At 68.6% G+C, this 17,467-nt stretch overlaps 4 protein-coding genes across 10 annotated transcripts; 2 read left to right on the top strand and 2 right to left on the bottom strand.

The window, feature by feature from the left end:
- Positions 1–39: 39 nt before the first annotated feature.
- Positions 40–2,645, top strand: ATP5F1D (ATP synthase F1 subunit delta). Its single transcript, XM_037824235.1, has 5 exons — positions 40–265; positions 733–886; positions 1,953–2,041; positions 2,152–2,277; positions 2,562–2,645. The coding sequence occupies exons 1-4, from the start codon at positions 125–127 to the stop codon at positions 2,272–2,274; spliced, it is 507 nt and encodes a 168-aa protein (XP_037680163.1). The 5' UTR covers positions 40–124; the 3' UTR covers positions 2,275–2,277; positions 2,562–2,645.
- Positions 604–7,865, bottom strand: LOC119525457 (proline-rich protein 2-like). The gene is made up of 2 exons (XM_037824233.1): positions 5,676–7,865; positions 604–4,694 (listed from the first exon to the last, which is right to left on the bottom strand). The coding sequence occupies exons 1-2, from the start codon at positions 6,132–6,134 to the stop codon at positions 4,404–4,406; spliced, it is 750 nt and encodes a 249-aa protein (XP_037680161.1). The 5' UTR covers positions 6,135–7,865; the 3' UTR covers positions 604–4,403.
- Positions 6,547–14,309, top strand: MIDN (midnolin). 7 transcript variants are annotated; one of them, XM_037824229.1, is made up of 8 exons: positions 6,547–6,927; positions 7,962–8,049; positions 8,156–8,218; positions 10,041–10,169; positions 10,255–10,566; positions 10,975–11,122; positions 11,285–11,557; positions 12,220–14,309. In XM_037824229.1, exons 1-8 carry the CDS (start codon positions 6,695–6,697, stop codon positions 12,492–12,494), a joined length of 1,521 nt encoding a protein of 506 aa, XP_037680157.1. In that variant the 5' UTR covers positions 6,547–6,694; the 3' UTR covers positions 12,495–14,309. The 7 variants fall into 7 exon arrangements, with proteins under 7 accessions (XP_037680157.1, XP_037680158.1, XP_037680154.1 ...); XM_037824230.1 differs by having other exon boundaries at positions 10,978–11,122; XM_037824226.1 differs by having other exon boundaries at positions 10,975–11,557.
- A 1,383-nt stretch (positions 14,310–15,692) lies between these two features.
- LOC119525200 (proline-rich receptor-like protein kinase PERK2) lies at positions 15,693–16,753 on the bottom strand. Its single transcript, XM_037823801.1, has 3 exons — positions 16,337–16,753; positions 16,017–16,234; positions 15,693–15,924 (listed from the first exon to the last, which is right to left on the bottom strand). The coding sequence occupies exons 1-3, from the start codon at positions 16,751–16,753 to the stop codon at positions 15,693–15,695; spliced, it is 867 nt and encodes a 288-aa protein (XP_037679729.1).
- Positions 16,754–17,467: the final 714 nt, after the last annotated feature.

Genomic DNA, 17,467 nt, shown 5'->3' on the forward strand with positions numbered 1-17,467 from the left:
CACCGGGCATTGTAGTTCGCGCATGCGCCGAACTCGCTCTCCCGGGAGTCCCCGCGCGTCGTCCTGCTCGCCCTCCAGGCCGCCGGCGCTCGGCCGGAGTCCGCCCGCCGCCGCCGCCGCCACCATGCTGCCCGCCGCGCTGCTCCGTCGCCCCGGCCTGGGCCGCCTCCTGCGCCAGGCGCGCGCCTACGCCGAGGCCGCCGCCGCCCCGGCCCCCGCCGCGGGCCCGGGACAGATGTCCTTCACCTTCGCCTCGCCCACGCAGGTCGGGAGCCCCCGCGCGCCCTCCGCACCCCACTCCCGTGGGGTCGGGAATCCGGCCTCCCCCCAAGCCCCGGGTCTCTGGGCCCTTTGAGGTCTGGAATCGGAGGCTCCACCACGTCCCTGGTGGCTCTGCTCCCTGACGCGGGAAAACGAGGTCCAGCAGCCGGATTTGCCTCTTGTCCCGGGGTGCCTTCCGTGCGCCCCTCCCGGGCGCCCCCACGCTCCCCGTTGCCCTGACACCATCCCCCAGGGGCTGCTGTTGGTTTTGCAGATGAAATGGCACAGGGAGCTTGGGGGCCCTGCCGGAGCTCCAAAGACGGGACCCGCCTCTGCCCCGGCCAGTCCGGGCTGCCCCTGTGCCCTCCGTCGGCGCCGGGTCCTGCCTCCAACCCGTCCGCAGCAGGAGACACTGTGTTCCAAGTGGCCGCGGGTCCGGCCCGCGGTGACCGTCCCCTCCCGTTCTCCCAGGTGTTCTTCAACGGCGCCAACGTCCGGCAGGTGGACGTGCCCACGCAGACGGGGGCCTTCGGCATCCTGGCCGCCCACGTGCCCACGCTGCAGGTGCTGCGGCCCGGGCTGGTGGTGGTCCACGCCGAGGACGGCACCACCTCCAAGTTCTTCGGTGAGTCTGGCGGCAGCGGGGGCAGGTGGGTTCCCGTCCCCGGCGAGGTGGCGAGGAAACTGAAGTCTGCAGGGGTTGCCTGCACAGTCAGACCCAGGTGCCGAGAGGATGCAGCCGAGAACAGACGGGAAGGGACCCTGCACTCGCCCGGCACCCTCGTCTCCAGGAGATGCTGGAACAAAGTGCCACGAACGGGGCAGTGTTTTTAATAAATTAAATAAGTTTATTTTCTGAGAGTGCTGGGGGCTAGAAGTCCAGGCTTGAGGTGTGGGCAGGGTCCAGCTCCATTGGAAGGTTCTAGAGGAAGCTCCATCCTGGTCTCTTCTAGCTTTCAGGGGCTTCAGCAGTCCTTGGGTTGCGACCACATCTTGCCTTTCTCAGCCTTTGCCTTCTCTCTGTTTTCATGCGGTGTTTTTATAAGAACATCAGTCACAGGGTTTTGGGTGCATTCTGCTTTCTGGCATGACCTGATGTTAACTTCTTTATCTCTGCAAAGACTCTGTTTGCAAATAAGATTACATTCCCAGGTAGGAGATTAGGACTTGAGTGTGTCTTTGGGGAGCTGAGGGACGTAGTTCACCCCGACCGATGGCAGGCGGTAAACTGACACGTGATGGGTCAGGGGAGTGAAACACATCAGAGGAAAGACTTGGGCATCTGGTGCACAGAGATCTGATTTTCAGAAAGCCCTTCCCCAGGTCACCTGTCTCTAGAGTGGTGGAACTGGGATTCGAACCCGGCTCCGCCTGGCTTCTGATTCCTGCTCAGCTCGTGGGCTGGTGGGTGAAGCAAGGGGGGCCCCTCCCCATGTCCAGCATCCAACAAATGCCCTTGGTGGCCCCCTGGTCCCCAGTGTCTTTGGGTCTCCCTCCTGCTTTCCAGCCTCTCTGGGCATCTTCTATTTTTCCACTTCTGGCACTCAGCTCCCTGGGGTCGGCCGGGGCCGGCGGTTGTTGGAATATTCAGGGACATGGACCCGGGCGTTTGTGGGGCTGTCAGTTCACCAGGGGACTCTGCCGTTGGTGGGACTCATGCCGGACCCCCACGCCCCGCCTTCCCTCCACAGTCAGCAGTGGCTCCATCACGGTGAACGCCGACTCCTCAGTGCAGCTACTGGCCGAAGAGGCTGTGACGCTGGACATGCTGGACCTGGGGGTGAGTGTTAGAGGGGAAACCGAGGCACAGAGTGGGCAGGAGCTCCCTGGCTGCTGGGGGCGGGTGGTCCCGGCCCAGCCCTCATCCCTGCCTGCCCCCCGCCCCCGCAGGCAGCCAAGGCAAACTTGGAGAAGGCGCAGTCGGAGCTGCCAGGGGTGGCGGACGAGGCCGCGCGGGCCGAGATCCTAGTTCGCATCGAGGCCAACGAGGCCCTGGTGAAAGCCCTCGAGTAGCTGGTGCGTGTCCTCCCACCACAGGGAGGCCAGTGCCCCGGGCTGGGGTTCCCACCCGTGAGAACCTGTTCCCTGGGGTCCCAGCTGATTGTGGGGGGCCAGGAGAGACTGAGCTCCCAGGCAGGCCCAGAGACCCCCTCGGCCCTGCCCGTTCGCTTTAAAACCAGGGAGGAAACGGGGGACACTCACAAGGCTGGGTGTGGGGGACTCAGAGTCCGGGGGGCTTTCCTCTGCCTCCTGGGATCCCCCCAACCAGTCGGGCCACCCCCCACTCTCTGTCCCCACAGGGCTGGATGCTGAGATCTCTGTCCTGAGCCGCTTCCGTGGAACTTTCTGGGCCGTGCCCATGATTAAAGAGCACGAAGGCTGAATCTATGTCCTGCAGCTTTGTCTCTCCTACCTGGGGTGGGTGGATCTGGGGACCCTGCTGCCCCCCCATTGCTCTCTATGAAGTGAGTGGCTGATGGCAGCACCCACGGGGTCCTTGGGGCTCCCGGGGGGCCTCAGTGACCCCCGAGGCTCAGGGTGAAGGGGGGGTGCTCGTCATCACCCAGGAGGGGGGTTACAGCAGAGGGTCGCCTGCAAGGGCCGGGGTTGGCAGCGGCTGCCGAGTGGACACTGGAGCCGAGGCCAGGTTCCGGTGGGCAGGCCTGGCACTGTGACTGGGTGGGCAGTGGCACGGCCCCCGCCAGCCACTGGGAAGGGGCAGGGCCTGCCAGCTCCCACGGAGGCCCCGCCCTGGGCACGCCCGGCCTGTGGGTGGTGCAGCCTGGCTGGGGACCCAGGGGTGTGGGCACCTCCATGGGCACTGCCCAGCCTCAGTGCCACCCCCACGTCCTCCCCGCTGAGGCCACGTGGTGCAGGGCGCTGGCTCCAGGGGATTCCAGGGGGGTGAGTGTGTGGGAATGCCAGGCCACCCTGTGTGTCACCGGCAGGCGGGACCGTGGTGGGGTGGTCACCCTGAGGCATGGCCGGGGGGACTGGCCTCTCACCCCATGTCACCGTCCCCAAGGTCATGTGCCCAGTGTCGACGTCATGGGTGACGTGGGGGCACAGGCATGTCCACAGCTCGGGCTGTCTGTCAGTCTGGCCCAGGTCCCCTCCCTGCGGGCCTGTGTGGGGGGCAAGCAGCCAACCCCCACTTCCCTGGGAACTCAGCCCAGAGAGCTGGGATGGTCGCGGGGTCACAGGTGCAGCGGCCCCGGCTGGGAGCCCAGGTCCCCACGTTCCTGGCCTGGCCGCCAAGGGCTATAAATACAACCACAGTCTCACACAGGAAGGGGGAGCAGGAGGGGAGCTGTGCCAGCTGGGCAGTGCACCCCATGCCAGGGCCCCCCACACATGCCAGGCTTTTGGGAGGTGTGAACCTTGGAGCAGGGCCTCAGGCCATGGGAGCAGCTGAGTGGTCAGACCCCTCAGCCAGGGCAGGAGGGCTGGAGGTGTGCACGGGGCCACCCGGTGCCAAATCCCAGGAGCTGGGGCGCAGGCCTCAGTGTGTGTGTCACTTGAGAGCTGTGACAAGGAAACTGCAGTGGTTTTTCCCTGAGGGACCACAGCTGCATTCCAATCTCTTGCAAGATGCCCCCCATTCTCTCCACGGGGCCTGCTTTCACCCCCCAACCCCAGCACCTCAGTTCCAGGACCCAAGCTCCATTCTCCGGCAACAGGAAGAGGACCAGCAGGGTCAGGGATGGGCCTGAGGTCACACAGCATCCGCATGGCCAGGCAAATGTCTTCCCAGAGAGCAGGGGCGAGACGGGGGACAGGGACCGAGGGTGGGCCCTCGCATGATGCCCTGGTTTCCAGAGCCCCCTGGGCCCCCTGCCCGGCCTTGCTAGCTCTCTGGGCCTCCAAGGCTTTGCTGACGGCATCCCCACCTCCTCATCCGTGAACTCCTACTCGCTCCTCAAACCCCAACCCAGGAGACCCCCTCCGAGGGCTCTACAGCTCCTCCCCTCGCCTTGTGGGCTGGGAGTGTCTGGGTGTGCCTCCCTCAGGGTGGGTGGCCAGAGGCCGCGGGGCGGGCTGGGTGGGAGCAGGAAGGAGACCTGGAAACCAGCACAACCCTGGGAGGGGCACCCAGGGCTTGGGTGGGGGCGGGGGTGGTCAGGGTAGATAAAGGGAGAAACTCACCCATCCAGATAAGCGGGGGCAGGGGTGGGAGGGGAGCGCAGCCCGGGGTCTCCCTTTCGGCCCCCCGCCCCAACCTGGTCATCAGAATGCCCCCCCCACAGCGACCTGCAGGTCTCTGCTGTGCCCCGTGGCGGCCAGCAGCCAGTGGCGGCCTCAGTTTTTCTCACCCATAGGTAGGGAGGCTGCGCCCACCAGGAGGCTGGGAGTGAGGGGCTGGAGTGGCCCTGCTGAATTCCTCCTAAATGCAGTCCAACTGGAGAAACTGAGGCCAGAGAGCAGGATTTTTCCTAAGGTCACCAGGCACAACAGGGCGGTGATCAGAGGGACGCTGAGCTGGCCCGGTGCTGCGTGATGGCCCTCTGAGGTCACCTTAAGGGATGCGGGGCACCCCCACTTCACAGAGGTGACTCAGGGTCTCCTTCCCGCCCCGCCCTCCCGGGAGCGCCCCCAGGCGGAAGCCCCGCGCAGGGAGGGCAGGAGAGGGGTGGGCGGGGCCGGGGAGCCAGCCGGGTACCCCCTGTCCTAGGAGCCGGCAAGGCGATCCCCGGTACAGTGGCGCTCAGGGCGCGCTCCTCTCCGCCCCTCTGCAGGACCACCTTAGGAACGGGTGGTCCGGGCCCGACGGCGCCCCAGGACTCCGACCGGCGGGCAGGGGCGGGGGCCGGCCTGCGTCACGGCCCGCTCCGGCCCCCGCCCCCTGCCCGCCCAAACTCCACCCCAAGGGGAGGCGGGAGGCGGTGCGGATAAAGGCTCCGGGGCCGCCCGCTGGGCCCCAGACCAGCCCCGCCAGCGCGCACCCGTTCCCGGACGCGGCACTCAGGTCTGTCGGGACGTAGGACCTGTCGTGCCTGGTGAGTGGGGGGCGGGACCCCGCGGGCCGGGAGGGGATCCCCACTGTTCTTTGTTCTCGGGACGGGCAGGGTTGGGGTCCTCCAGCCGGGGGAAGACCCCGGGGGTGGTGGGTGGTGGGTGGTGGGTGGTGGGAGGGGCTCGGCAGGCGGCCCCGCCCAGGACGCCCTCAGCCTCCACCCCGCCCCCCGGGCACTCCCCCCACCCCGCGAGTGACCTTGACTTAGCTGCCGTTCCGGCCTCGCGTTCCCCAGCTCTAGGGCCCCAGTGTCGGGGTCGGAGGCCTCGGCACGCCCCCCGCGCCCGCGCTCCCGGGCGGCAGCTCCCCTCCCGGGGCAGCCTGGCGCCCCCTCCCCCGGGGCCCCGGGCCGCGCTCCCAGGCGGCGCCGGCAGAGGGCGCGCGGGCGCTGCTGACTCACCGCGGCCGGGAGCGGCGCGCGCGGGCGCAGCCGGGGACGCCGCGTCACGTCACGGCCCGGGCGGGCGCGTCTCGGGACCCGGGCCTGGCCCGGGGGACAGGGGCGGGGGAGCGCGAGGTGGCACCGGCTGGTGGGGGCCCGCGGCCCGGCCACGTCACCCGGCCCCGCCCCCGCCAGCGCCGGCCACGAGGCGCGGGGCCCGCTCCGCTTCCGCTTGCGGCTGCTTCCCGGACGGGAGCGGCGGGACGGCCCCGCGGCTTCCTGCCCCCGGGCCCGGGACAATGGCCGCCGCCCCCGCCCCGCGCGAGGCCGCCCCCCGGGAGGGCGCGGGCCCGAGCCCCGGGCGCCCGGCCCTTTGTTGCGGCGCCGGCCCTTATGAATGGCTGTGGCGCGGGCGGGGGGGCGGTGTGGGGGCGGGGCGGGGCCGGCCCACGTGGGGGGCCCCGCGGCGGCTCCCATTGGCTGCGGCGCGCGGGCGCTGGGCGCCGATTGGTCGGCGCGGGGCCGGCGGAGTAAGTAGTGAATGGGAGGGGGCGGCGGCCCCGCCCCTTGGAACGTTGATACATTATAACTTTTTTTTCTTGTTACTTTCACCCCCAGATCCTGCGAGCGGCGGCGGCGGCGGCGGCTGTTGCTAAGGGAGGGGAAGCGCGGCCCGAGCGCAGACGGCTCCGAGCGCGGCCGACCGCCGCGGCGCCCCCTCCTCCAGGACCACCCCCGCGCCAGGCCCGCGGACGCCGCCCGCCCCTCTCCGCCCGAGCCGCGAGTTCGGCCCCCACCCCCGGAAGGTGCCAAAGGAGCCGGCGCGACCCCGGAGCCCCTCTCGGATTCTCGCTCTGCCTTCCTCCGCTGGGACGTTTTCGAAGGGGGCGCGCTGTGCCTCCCCTGCCCTCAAGCGCCCAGAGGACCTTGGCTCGGGGAGACCCCCGCCCCCGCAGGCGCAGCGTGGATTGGCGGCGGCCCGCGGACTCCCGAGCCTGCTATCCGGCGGCGGCGCAGTCCCCCAGCGCGGGCCGGGCATGGAGCCGCAGCCCGGCGGCGCCCGGAGCTGCCGGCGCGGGGCCCCAGGCGGCGCCTGCGAGCTGGGCCCGGCTGCCGAGGCGGCGCCCATGAACCTGGCCATCCACAGCACGACGGGCACCCGCTACGAGCTGTCCGTGCCGCCGGACGAGACGGTGGAGGGGCTGCGCAAGCGGCTGTCCCAACGCCTCAAAGTCCCCAAGGAGCGCCTGGCCCTGCTCCACAAAGACACGTAGGTACCGCGCGCCGCCCCCGGGCCCCGGCCCCGGCCGCCCCCTCGGGCTCGGGTCGGGAACAAAGAGCGCGCCGCGCGGGCAAGCAAGGGGGCGGCCAGACGGGGGGCGGGGGCGCGCCGCGCGCTCTCGGGCGCCCTCTGCTCGGCCTTGCCTGCCTCGGCCCCCTCCCCCGCTTGGGGTTGCTGCACAAAGGCGGCGTTGGGGGCACCCCGGGCCGGGCTGCCGCGGCCGCCCTCGGGGAGAGGCAGGAGTCGCGGGGCGGCGCGGGGGTCCCGGCTGCGGGGGTGGGTGCCGCGGCCGCCCCTCCTCCGCCGGTGTCCCCGCGGCTTCCGCATCTGCTCGGCGGCCCCCTCCGCGGCTGTCTTCCCCCCCCCTTGCGTGTCTCTGCCCCGCTTTGTTCTCGCCACCGAGCGCTCCTGCAGCCTCCCCCTCCCTCTCGGTATTTAAATCATCTCCAGCCCGGGGAGCCCTCCCCCCGCGGGCCTCCGGGGACACGCAGTGTCCATCCCCAGCGGAGGGGCCCCGGTGGGGGAGGGGAGGAGGGGGAGGGTCTCCTTTGTCTGAGCGGCGGCCGCGGGCTGCGCCAGGGAGGGAGGCGGGGGAGCCCGGCCTGGCGCAGCCCCCAAAGGCCTCTCTCGGGGCCCAGGCCGGTGGCGCCCACAAGGACAGGCCCTGGGCAGCAGTTTGCAGAATTGGGGGCAGGGGCTGGGCTGGGGGGAGGGGTTGTAAGTAGCACGCAGGGAGCTAGATGACTATAGAATATTTTGCTGGGGTGCAAAAGGCGTTTGCAGGCCCTGATTTGGGATTTGTGGGGTGCTGGGGAGGGGGACTGAACTGCCAGGATGGGGTTCCCGGGGTGGGCCGCAATCCCCAAACACGCACCCGCAGAGCTCTCGCTCTCCCAGCCAGGAAGGGTGGGAACAACTTCTCAGTCTGTCCCCCCCCCCCACCCCACACAGCCCTCCCCCGCGGGCTTCCGCGTCCCAGCGCCGGCTCCCCCCGTCTCACCCTCTTCCTTCCTTGCCCCCAGCCGGCTCAGTTCGGGGAAGCTGCAGGAGTTTGGCGTGGGGGATGGCAGCAAACTCACGCTGGTACCCACCGTGGAAGCCGGGCTCATGGTAAATTCCTGTCCCCGTCGCGCCGCTCCTGGGACCCCTGCCCCGCCCAGGGCCCTCCGCGCCCCCACCCCAAGCTCAGGGCGCCTCTGTCCCCCTCTCTCTGCAGTCCCAGGCCTTCAGGCCCGAGCAGTCGGTGATGCAGGCCTTGGAGAGCTTGACGGAAACCCAGGTAAGACTGGAGCCGGCCCCCGCTCAGCGCAGGGGCGGGTGGGGCCGCGGGTGCCCCCAGGTGGCCTGTGGGGGGGGGCGGGCCTGCACCCCGCCTCCTGCCAGGCTGGCCGGGTCGCCCGGCTTCCCCCCTGCCCTCCCGACCTTGACGGCTTTCTCTCCCACGGTGGCCGCCGTGGGGGAGGGGCGGCGCTCGCCGGAGCGGCCTGCTGGTGGGGTGACCTTGGCCCCGGGCTCGCCCGCTGGGCCTGGGCCCGCCCCCTGCGCCCACCCGCGGCTTCCCCACAGCCTGGCCGAGTTCCTTCCTTTTTAGATGTTTGCTGGGGGGTGGGGAGGGGCAGAAAGGAGGGGCAGGGCTGGGTGACACTCTTCCGCCTTCTGTGACCCCATTGTGGGGTGCAGGGAGCCACCCCCGCCACTCCCCCGCCTCCCTCTGCCCTTTGTTCTCTGCCCCCGGGCCCCAGGGCCAGGGCGGCCCGGACAGGACGTTGGGAAAACATTTAGTAACCGGCCAGGAGGGCGGCCGGCCGGCCCGGGGCCCCCGCATTGGCCGCGGCTGTTTTCCTCGCCCTCGGTTCCTCCTTTTTCTGGTGGCCGCGGGCCGACCCGGGCCCCCGCCGGCCTCCCGCTACCAGGGTGGGGAGACAGGCCGCTCCCCACCCAGGCGAGGGGGCGAGAGGCTGCCGGGGCCTCCGCGGAACCTGCTGGGCCGCTTCTGTGGGTCCCTGCCCTGCCGCCCGCCCCGCAGGAGGCGGGTGCCGGCAGCTGGGTGGTCCGGGCTTGAGGGGAGCAGGGAGTCCCGGGGGGCCTGGGGTGGCGGCTGCACGTGACTCCCCAGGGGGAGTGTGAGCCGAGCCGGCTGCTGCTGGCGCGGGCAGAGGCTGCGGTTGGCAGGGGGGCCCCCCCGGACTGTGTTTGGTTCACATCTGCCCCGGGGTGCCTGCGTCAGGGGCGGGGGGCGGGGTGACTGGGCTCCCCGGGGCCGCTTCCCGCCTGGCACTGACTGCTGCCCGCCCGCTCGCCCGCCCCAGGGAGGAAGTGGCAGGGTTGGGGGGGGGCTGGGCACCCCCAGGAAGCCACCCGGGGCCCTTCCTGCAAGGGGTGTCTCCGGGCAGCGGGGAGGGGGGCCACGCCCTGCCCGCACCCCCTCCCTCCCGCGCGGCCCCCCTGTAGAGGAGGTTATGGCCGGCCGCTGCCCGCCCAGGGCTGGGAGGCGCTGGCTTCTGAGTCACTCTCAGCCAACGTCACTTCTCAGAAACCTCCGCCCCCCCCATCCCGGCCCCTGGGAGAACCAGGCGATGGCCAAGCCCCAGAGGGAGGGGGCCCCCGAAACCGCCAGCGCGGGGAGAGGCCCCCACAGCCACCCCAGGCCCGCTGCGCGGCCACAGGGAGGCCGATCCCCAGGGTTCATTTTCACCCAGCCGCTGCCAAGGCCCCCCCGGGAAACTCGGGCCCCAGGGAGTGGTCACGGCCTCCTTCCCCAGCCACCCCCAGCCTCCGCCCCACCCAGGACAGATAAATATTTATCTTAAGAAAGCAAAGGTTAGGGCGAAAGAATTTGTCCAGGAATTCCACCCACTCGTTGGCCAGATGGCTGAAGGGGGAGGGGGCTGAGTGGGGTCCCCCCTCCTTTTTTCCTTCATAGGCAGAGAGGATTTGGGGGCCAGAGAGGGAGGGGAAGAAGAGTGAGGTGAGAGTTACTTAAGGGCGGTGACCCCTGGCTGGGCCCCGCTGCCTCTGGCCTCGGTTTCCCCTTTAAAGAAAACCAAGCTGGCCAGGGAGGGCTGGGCCCCCCTCTGACCCGCCTCTGTCCCCCCCCACAGCCCCCAGCGGCGCCCGGGCCGGGCCGGGCTGGCGGAGGCAGCTTCCGGAAATATCGATTCATTTTATTTAAGCGTTCGTGGCACCGACAGGGACCCCAGAGCCCAGAGAGGGGCGGCGAGAGGCCCCAGGTCACACAGCGCGGGGGACTGGGCTGGGCTGGGCTGGGGGCGCCACGGGCCCAGGCCCAGCGCTGATGGGCCACTCTCCCCGCAGGTCAGTGACTTCCTGTCAGGCCGCTCACCGCTGACCCTGGCGCTGCGTGTCGGTGACCACATGATGTTCGTCCAGCTGCAGCTCGCTGCCCAGCATGGCCCTCTGCAGCACCGCCATGTGCTTGCTGCCGCAGCGGCTGCAGCCGCTGCGGCCCGCGGGGACCCCAGCACTGCCACCCCCGTGTCCTCTCCTTGCCGGCCGGTGTCCAGCACCACCCGTGTCCCCCCAGTACCCACCAGCTCCGCTCCTGCATCCCCTTCTGTCACAGCCGGCTCCTTCCGATCCCACGCGGCCTCCGCTACCTGCCCTGAGGTAAGGCAGGAGAAGGGTTATCTCTGGAACCTGAAGGGGTGAGCTGTCCCCAGACTCGGGCAAGGGCGTGGGCTCCGAATCCTAAATGTGTCTTATACTCTAAGGGCCATCGCCAGATCTTGTGTCACTGGGCTATCCCCAGACCCTGGGCTGACGGTCTATCCCCAGACCTTGGGCCGGTGGGCTGTCCCCAGACTCGGTGCTGGTGGGCTATCCCCAGACTCTGGGTGGGTGGGCTATCCTCGGACCCTGGGTGGGTGGGCTGCCCCCAGACCCTGTGCTGGTGGGCTATTCCTAGGCCCTGGACTGATGGGCTGTCCCCAGACTCTGGACCGGTGGGCTGTCCCCAGACCCTGGGTTCCTCTATGGTCCCTTACCTCGAGCTCACGTGCTCTCCCTCCCCTTCAGCAGGTGGACTGTCCCCCCCCTGCCAGCAGTGGTGCCAGCACCACGTCCACCCCGGGGGGCAGCCCCGCTCCCCGTACCCGCAAACCCGGCGCTGTCATCGAGAGTTTCGTGAACCACGCCCCCGGGGTCTTCTCAGGGACCTTTTCCGGTAGGTGTCACAGCCCCTGCGTGCTCTCACGTGCATCTGCGTGTGAATGCTCCGTCCCGGGGGTCCGCGTCTGCCCAAGGGTACACGCCTCCGTGCCGGGCCCCTCTGGAAACTTCCACGCGGTTCCTGCTGGCTCACCCTGTGCCCCCTCCTCTCCCGCAGGCACACTGCACCCCAACTGCCAGGACAGCAGTGGGCGGCCGCGCCGCGACATTGGCACCGTCCTGCAGATCCTTAACGACCTCCTCAGCGCCACCCGGCAGTACCAAGGCATGCCCCCCTCGCTCACCCAGCTGCGCTGCCACGCCCAGTGCGCGCCCACCGCGCCGGCCCCCGACCTCGCCCCCAAGACTACCTCCTGCGAGAAGCTTCCGGCCGTGCCCCCTGCCTCCCTGCTGCAGGGCCAGAGCCAGATCCGCGTGTGCAAGCCACAGGGTGAGTGGCCCCTCTGTATGCCCCGGTAGCGCCACGGGGGACCCACCAGCTGCTGCTCCCCCCGGCTCAGCTTGGCCCGGAGAGAAGGGAGCGTGTGTGTCGGGACACAAAGTGTCCTTGTCCACCCCTGGGGGGGCGTCCCTCCCAACTTCCTCTCTGTCCCTCCCAACTTCCTCTCTGTCCCCCCCACCTCGGGCCCTTTCCAGATGGCTCTTGGAGTCTGAATGGCTGAGTCAGGCCTGCCAGGGTGGGGAGGGGGCTGGAGCCCCCCAGCATTGTGGGGACCTGGGAAAGCAGGAGGCTCCCCCTCCCAGGGAATGACAACCACCATGTCCCCAGAGTGGAGGGCGCCCCTGCGGCCGTCCAGTCTCCATGGCCCAGCAGAGAAGAATTACCACTCCTGCTTCATTGAGGAGGGACACTGAGGCACAAGCCTGGGCCCCTCGCCTCGGGTTCCCTAATGGCCAGAGGCTTCAAAAGCAGGTTGATTTATTCCAGATCCAGGGGGCTAGGCAAAGGGTGGGAGGAGCCAGCCCTGCCTCTTGGGGAGCAAATTAATACACAAGCAGCTCACGGACCCCTGACGCTCCCGTGGCATTTGTGGGGGCTGTCCGTCCGGGGAGGGGGCCCCCAGGATCACAGGCTCTGCCCCCTCCTTGCAGGGGACCGGCTGCGGCAGACGGAGAACCGCGCCACGCGCTGCAAGGTGGAGCGGCTGCAGCTCCTGCTGCAGCAGAAGCGGCTCCGTCGGAAGGCACGCCGCGATGCCCGGGGCCCCTACCACTGGCCGCCCAGCCGCAAGGCCGGACGCAGCGACAGCAGCGGTGGGGGCGGCGGCAGCCCCAGCGAGGCCCCCGGCCTGGGCCTGGACTTCGAGGAGTCCGTCTGGAAGCCCGAAGTGAACCCTGACATCAAGTCTGAGTTCGTGGTGGCCTAGGGGCCTCCGACCTGGGGCAGCCAGGGACGCGGGCAGCCTTGCCCGGCCCCGAGGGCAGGCGGGAGCCCCCGTCTCCACCCACCCACCCATCCATCCTTCCTTCCTTCCTCTGTTCCTTCTTTCCTTCCTTCCCTCGCACAGTCACGGCGCCCTGGCGCTTTTTTTTCTTTTTTAAATTCGTCACCACGGTTTTCCAGACTCCCCGTGGACTTGGCTTCCGGCCTCCTCTGTCCCGCTCCCACGTCCCCACCTCTTGCTCCCCGTCTCCCGGCGGCCTCGGCTGCCGTCCCCACCCACCCACCTTCCCCAGCTCCACATATGTAGCAGTCCCTCCAGATGGTGGGGAGACAGGAAGCCGCCCCCATCCCCTTCCGCTCTGCCTCCCCCCCGTTCAGGTTTTAAGTCAAAAACATAAATGCCTCATAATGCACTTTACAGACGAGGGGCCAGGACCCCACCCCAGGCCGGCAGGACCCCCGGGCTTCAAAATGCAGCCCCCCAACAAATCGAGAAACCCACTCAAGCCGTCGCGGGGACCGTTCTCTCTTTCTTCCATGTCTGTTCTTTTTTTTTTTTCACTTCTTGGTCTCTTTCCATTTTCCTTTTTTTCTGTTTTTCCTTTTTTTAATTTCAGGAAGAGGGAGAGGGGGCCGGGGGCCTGCCTCGGCATTTGTTTCCGGGGAGTCAGACCCTCTCCTGCCAAGGAAAGGAAAACGGAGGAAGGGGACCCGGGCTGTCCCCCAGCTCCGCTCCCTGCTGTTTGCTCCCCCCCCCCTCCTGTCCCTGCCCCCTTGTTTTCTGACCTGCCTGAGTGGGGGGTATTTATAGACTTAATTTTCTGACTGAGCCAATGTTGGTTGGAATCTCCTGAAATGTGGGAGAAGAGGCTGGGGGGCCCGGGAGAAGCCCCCACCCCCACCCCTTTCTCCTGGCCCCACCCGAGGGCTGCGGGACTGTGTACTGTGTGTGGGGGGGGGGATCTGGCGGCCAGGATGGGGGGGGTGCTGAGCTGTGAATCCCCGAGGCAGGGGGCAACGCCGTGTAGCATTAACCCCTCGGGGAGGGTCGCTGCTGGTTTAATTTGGACCCTCCCCGCTCACTGCCCACCCTGGGGTCTGTAGCCCCCCCCCCCAGCAGACAGACAAAGCCCCCCTACTGCAGCCATTTCAATGGGGGTGGGGTTGTGGGCTTTTTTTGTTGTTTTTTTTTTTTGTTTTTTTAATTTACTTTGTTTGGTTTTTTACTAATATGGTAGACATTCGGGCCCGGCCCATCGCTGTCCTCTGCATCCCCGGCCTGCCCTCCCTCCGCCCGCCCCGTAGGTGCACCCCAGGCCCGCACACCCCACCCCGTGTTTAAATGTAATGGTTTCAGATGTGAACATGTGTTACTGTAGCTCTGTAAAATTTTTTTGTGGGGGTGGGGGGTGGGCAGGGAGGGGTCCAGATTTGTTTTGTTTTGTTTTGTTTTCAAAAAAGAAAAAAGAAAAAAAAAAGACAAAAAGAGGAGAAAAGAGGGGTGGGTTTGTTTTTTGAACAACCGTCTTGGATACCTATTTAAATGTGTGTTCTGTTTTTGTTTTTTAACGATTTTTAAAATAACGGCTGTGCCTCCGCGGGTCTGCGGGTGGAGGCCCAGGCGGGGACCAGTCCCCCCCAGAAAGCACCACCCGCCCTCGGGGGGTGGGCTGCGCGGGTCCTGGCACCTTGCGGAAGTTTACTCTTTGAAAACCTGAAATGGAGAAAGGAAAAAAAAAAAAAACTACACCAACACCGTGATTTCAAGTAATAAACAGAAAATGAAACACAAGCAAGAGTGTGGGCGCTTTTGGGGGCGTCGGGTGGCGCAAGGGAGCGTTTTTGGGGGGCATCGCGTGGGGCGGGGGCGCAATCTCTGGGGCGGGGAGTGGCAGGAATCGGGGCCCAGGGCTCCCCCCTCCCCAGGGGCCGGGTGCGGTCCCAGGAGTGGTTCCCACGCCCCCCAGCCCGGCCTGCGTGCCCAGGGGGCAGGAAGCCGTCGGGGCGGGGCCGGCCACTTCCCGGTACCAGCGCCGGAAGTCCGCAGGGCGTGGGGGGCCCTCGCGCTCGGTTCCTTCCTCGGCGCAGGCCGTGGGGACTCGCCCTGGTCCTTGGGGACCCGGGCCCCTGTCCCTTGCCCCCCTGCCAGCCTGAGCCGCCCGCCCGCTGTGCTCCCTGGAGTCTCACTGCAGGCTGGCTTGCTGCAGAAAGCCCACAGGGCCACCTGGGTGGGCCCCCGACCCGTGCTCCTGCCCGTGGTGACGCCACCTGGGTATCGGCACCTCGTGGCCACATGGCCTGGGGTGACCTCGGCCATCCATGGCCACGCCCCGGTCTTGCATTCCAGCTCCGGGAAGCAAATCCCCGGGCCCTGCCCTGGGCCACTCCCAACGCTGTCCTGCTTGGCCAGACCCCCTGCCCCTTGCTGCCATCTGTCCGCACCCCACCCCCGCCTGGGGCCCCCCAAGGCTGGCCTCTCTGGGGCTGCAGCTGCACCCACCTTGGGGCAGGGCAGAGACTGGACATAATAACAGTGTCACTTGACCTGTACTTCCTCTTTTTCCAAGCGCTGCCACCTGGGAGTTAGAAGTAATTATGCTCCCATTTTACAGAGGAGGAAACTGAGGCCTGGACAGAAGACACTCGCCCTGGGGGATTAGGGGGTGCTTGTTACAGCGTGTGACCAACCCCTACACCCCATCTGATTGGCAGTCCAAGCCTTGCGCCCCGCCTTCACCAGCCTACGCCTGCCCAGGTGCTGGGAACCCCAAGGGGGGCCTCCCACGGTCCCTCACCCCCAATCATCTGGGGCCCAGAGCAGGGAGGAGGGGAGTCCTCCCCAAAGCAGACCCAGTGAATGGGCCGTGGGGTCCAGCGGGGTCCGGTGGGCAGCGGGGGCAGCTCAGGTCCACCCCCAACCCCAGGGGGCCAGGCCATGGCTGGTCATGGGGTGGGTGTGCCTGTCCGGGCAGCCCCAGGGCGCTGGGAGGTGAGGAGCGCACCTTGTCCCCAGTTCTGGGAGGCGGGGCCCGGCCTCTGCTGTCCCAGGGGGACGCTTGAGGGTCTGAGGGAGTCGCAGCCCTGGCCCTGGGGATCTGAGGGGTCACAGCCCTGCCCGGGGATCTGAGGAGTTCTGAGGGGTCACGTCCCTGTCCTCGGGGGTCTGAGGGGTTCTGAGGGGTCACGGCCCTGTCCTCGGGGGTCCTCGGGGGTCTGAGGGGTCACGTCCCTGTCCTCGGGGGCCTGAGGGGTTCTGAGGGGTCACGGCCCTGTCCTCGGGGGTCTGAGGGGTTGTGAGGAGTCTCGTCCCTGTCCTCGGGGGTCTGAGGGGTTCTGAGGGGTCACAGCCCTGTCCTCGGGGGTCCTCGGGGGTCTGAGGGGTCACGTCCCTGTCCTCGGGGGTCTGAGGGGTTCTGAGGGGTCACGTCCCTGTCCTCGGGGGTCTGAGGGGTTGTGAGGAGTCACGTCCCTGTCCTCGGGGGTCTGAGGGGTTCTGAGGGGTCACGGCCCTGTCCTCGGGGGTCCTCGGGGGTCTGAGGGGTCACGTCCCTGTCCTCGGGGGTCTGAGGGGTTCTGAGGGGTCACGTCCCTGTCCTCGGGGGTCTGAGGGGTTGTGAGGAGTCTCGTCCCTGTCCTCGGGGGTCTGAGGGGTTCTGAGGGGTCACAGCCCTGTCCTCGGGGGTCCTCGGGGGTCTGAGGGGTCACGGCCCTGTCCTCGGGGGTCTGAGGGGTTCTGAGGGGTCACGTCCCTGTCCTCGGGGGTCTGAGGGGTTGTGAGGAGTCACGTCCCTGTCCTCGGGGGTCTGAGGGGTTCTGAGGGGTCACGGCCCTGTCCTCGGGGTCTGAGGGTCGCGGCCCTGTGTGGGATGGGTCTGCTGGGCTGAGGCACGGCCTGGGCTGCGGCCCTGAGTCTTCGCGGAGACTCCGCGCGGCCGCGGCGCACGCCCCCGCCCCGGGAGGCGCCGGGTCCCGGCCAGCCGACCTCAGCCCGGGGAAGGTGCAGAGGCCGCAGGGGCGGGGGGAGAAGGCCGTGCGTGGGTTGCGGGGCGCGGAACGATAAACCGGGGCGCAGACAGGGCCGGGGGCTTCCGGGATCACGGGGGGCGGGGTCGGCGCTGCACCAACCCCCTCCCCCCCAATGAGGAAAAAGTTGAATGGGAGGGGGCGGCCGGGCCACCGGAAACCCGCGCGGATGGAAACGCGGTTTCCCCGGCAACGAGCCGCGAACGGCCCTGACGTCATCGTGGGAAGGGCGGAACCGTTCGCCCACGTTCGCGCGTCGGGGGCCCGGGCCCCGCCCACCCGGGGAAGGGGCAGTCTCATTGGTGGCCGCGCCGTTCGCTTATCTTCATAAACCAATAGCAATGCGGGTTTACCGCCTGGAGGCGGGACTTAGCCGTGACCGGGCTGAGTGCGCAAGTGCGAGCGCGGAGGCGCCGCGCCCCCTCCCCCCTCGCCTGCCAACTTGGGGGCGGGAGACGCAGCGCAGGGCCTGACGGCTGCGCTGGGCCAGGACGGGAAGAGGGGGCGTAGCTGGGGGCGCCGCACGTGGACCCCCTGCACGGGCAAGCTCACGTGCACCCCTCCCTTCCCGCCCAGGCGTTTCCTGCCGCCCCCCGCCCGCAGCCGCCGCGTGCAGCCCGGGGCTGGGGGAGGCGAGGGGCGCGGGGACCTGGGGGCTGCGGCGTGTCCAGGGAGCAGCAGAAGGGGAAGAGGGCCCGGCGGGTGCAAAGTCCCGGGGGAGAAGCTGGGGAGCCGGTGGAGTGGGGGCAAGGCCCCGGGAGGGTGGTCGTCAGTCTGAGAGCGGATGAGCGGAGACCAGGGCGCGTTGGGGGCCCAGGATGTCCACAAGGCTCAGGGCGGAGGCCCGAGCAGGGCTCGCAGGGGGCCCTGCAGCAGAAGTGGTGGAGGTGGGCGGGCGAAGCTGGGGTTTCGGTGGCTGGAGGCGGAGGGCGC

This window comes from Choloepus didactylus, assembly GCF_015220235.1.
Source record: "Choloepus didactylus isolate mChoDid1 chromosome 25 unlocalized genomic scaffold, mChoDid1.pri SUPER_25_unloc1, whole genome shotgun sequence".
NCBI lineage: Eukaryota > Metazoa > Chordata > Mammalia > Pilosa > Megalonychidae > Choloepus > Choloepus didactylus.

What these genes read in the sequence shown, in the direction of transcription:
- LOC119525457 (XM_037824233.1), bottom strand. Translation starts at nt 6,134, where the DNA reads ATGGGAGCCGCCGCGGGGCCCCCCACGTGGGCCGGCCCCGCCCCGCCC. An exon ending in GCGCGCCGCTCCCGGCCGCG is followed by an intron (nt 4,695 to 5,675) that starts GTGAGTCAGCAG and finishes TGGTGACCTTAG; the next exon opens with GAAAAATCCTGCTCTCTGGC.
- MIDN (XM_037824226.1), top strand. Translation starts at nt 6,695, where the DNA reads ATGGAGCCGCAGCCCGGCGGCGCCCGGAGCTGCCGGCGCGGGGCCCCA. An exon ending in AGAGCTTGACGGAAACCCAG is followed by an intron (nt 8,219 to 10,040) that starts GTAAGACTGGAG and finishes CCCCCCCCACAG; the next exon opens with CCCCCAGCGGCGCCCGGGCC. An exon ending in CCTCCGCTACCTGCCCTGAG is followed by an intron (nt 10,567 to 10,974) that starts GTAAGGCAGGAG and finishes CCTCCCCTTCAG; the next exon opens with CAGGTGGACTGTCCCCCCCC.
- ATP5F1D (XM_037824235.1), top strand. Translation starts at nt 125, where the DNA reads ATGCTGCCCGCCGCGCTGCTCCGTCGCCCCGGCCTGGGCCGCCTCCTG. An exon ending in CCTTCGCCTCGCCCACGCAG is followed by an intron (nt 266 to 732) that starts GTCGGGAGCCCC and finishes CCGTTCTCCCAG; the next exon opens with GTGTTCTTCAACGGCGCCAA. An exon ending in TGGACATGCTGGACCTGGGG is followed by an intron (nt 2,042 to 2,151) that starts GTGAGTGTTAGA and finishes CCGCCCCCGCAG; the next exon opens with GCAGCCAAGGCAAACTTGGA.
- LOC119525200 (XM_037823801.1), bottom strand. Translation starts at nt 16,753, where the DNA reads ATGACGTCAGGGCCGTTCGCGGCTCGTTGCCGGGGAAACCGCGTTTCC. An exon ending in CAGACCCCGAGGACAGGGCC is followed by an intron (nt 16,235 to 16,336) that starts GTGACCCCTCAG and finishes AGAACCCCTCAG; the next exon opens with ACCCCCGAGGACAGGGCCGT. An exon ending in GGACCCCCGAGGACAGGGCC is followed by an intron (nt 15,925 to 16,016) that starts GTGACCCCTCAG and finishes GTGACCCCTCAG; the next exon opens with AACCCCTCAGACCCCCGAGG.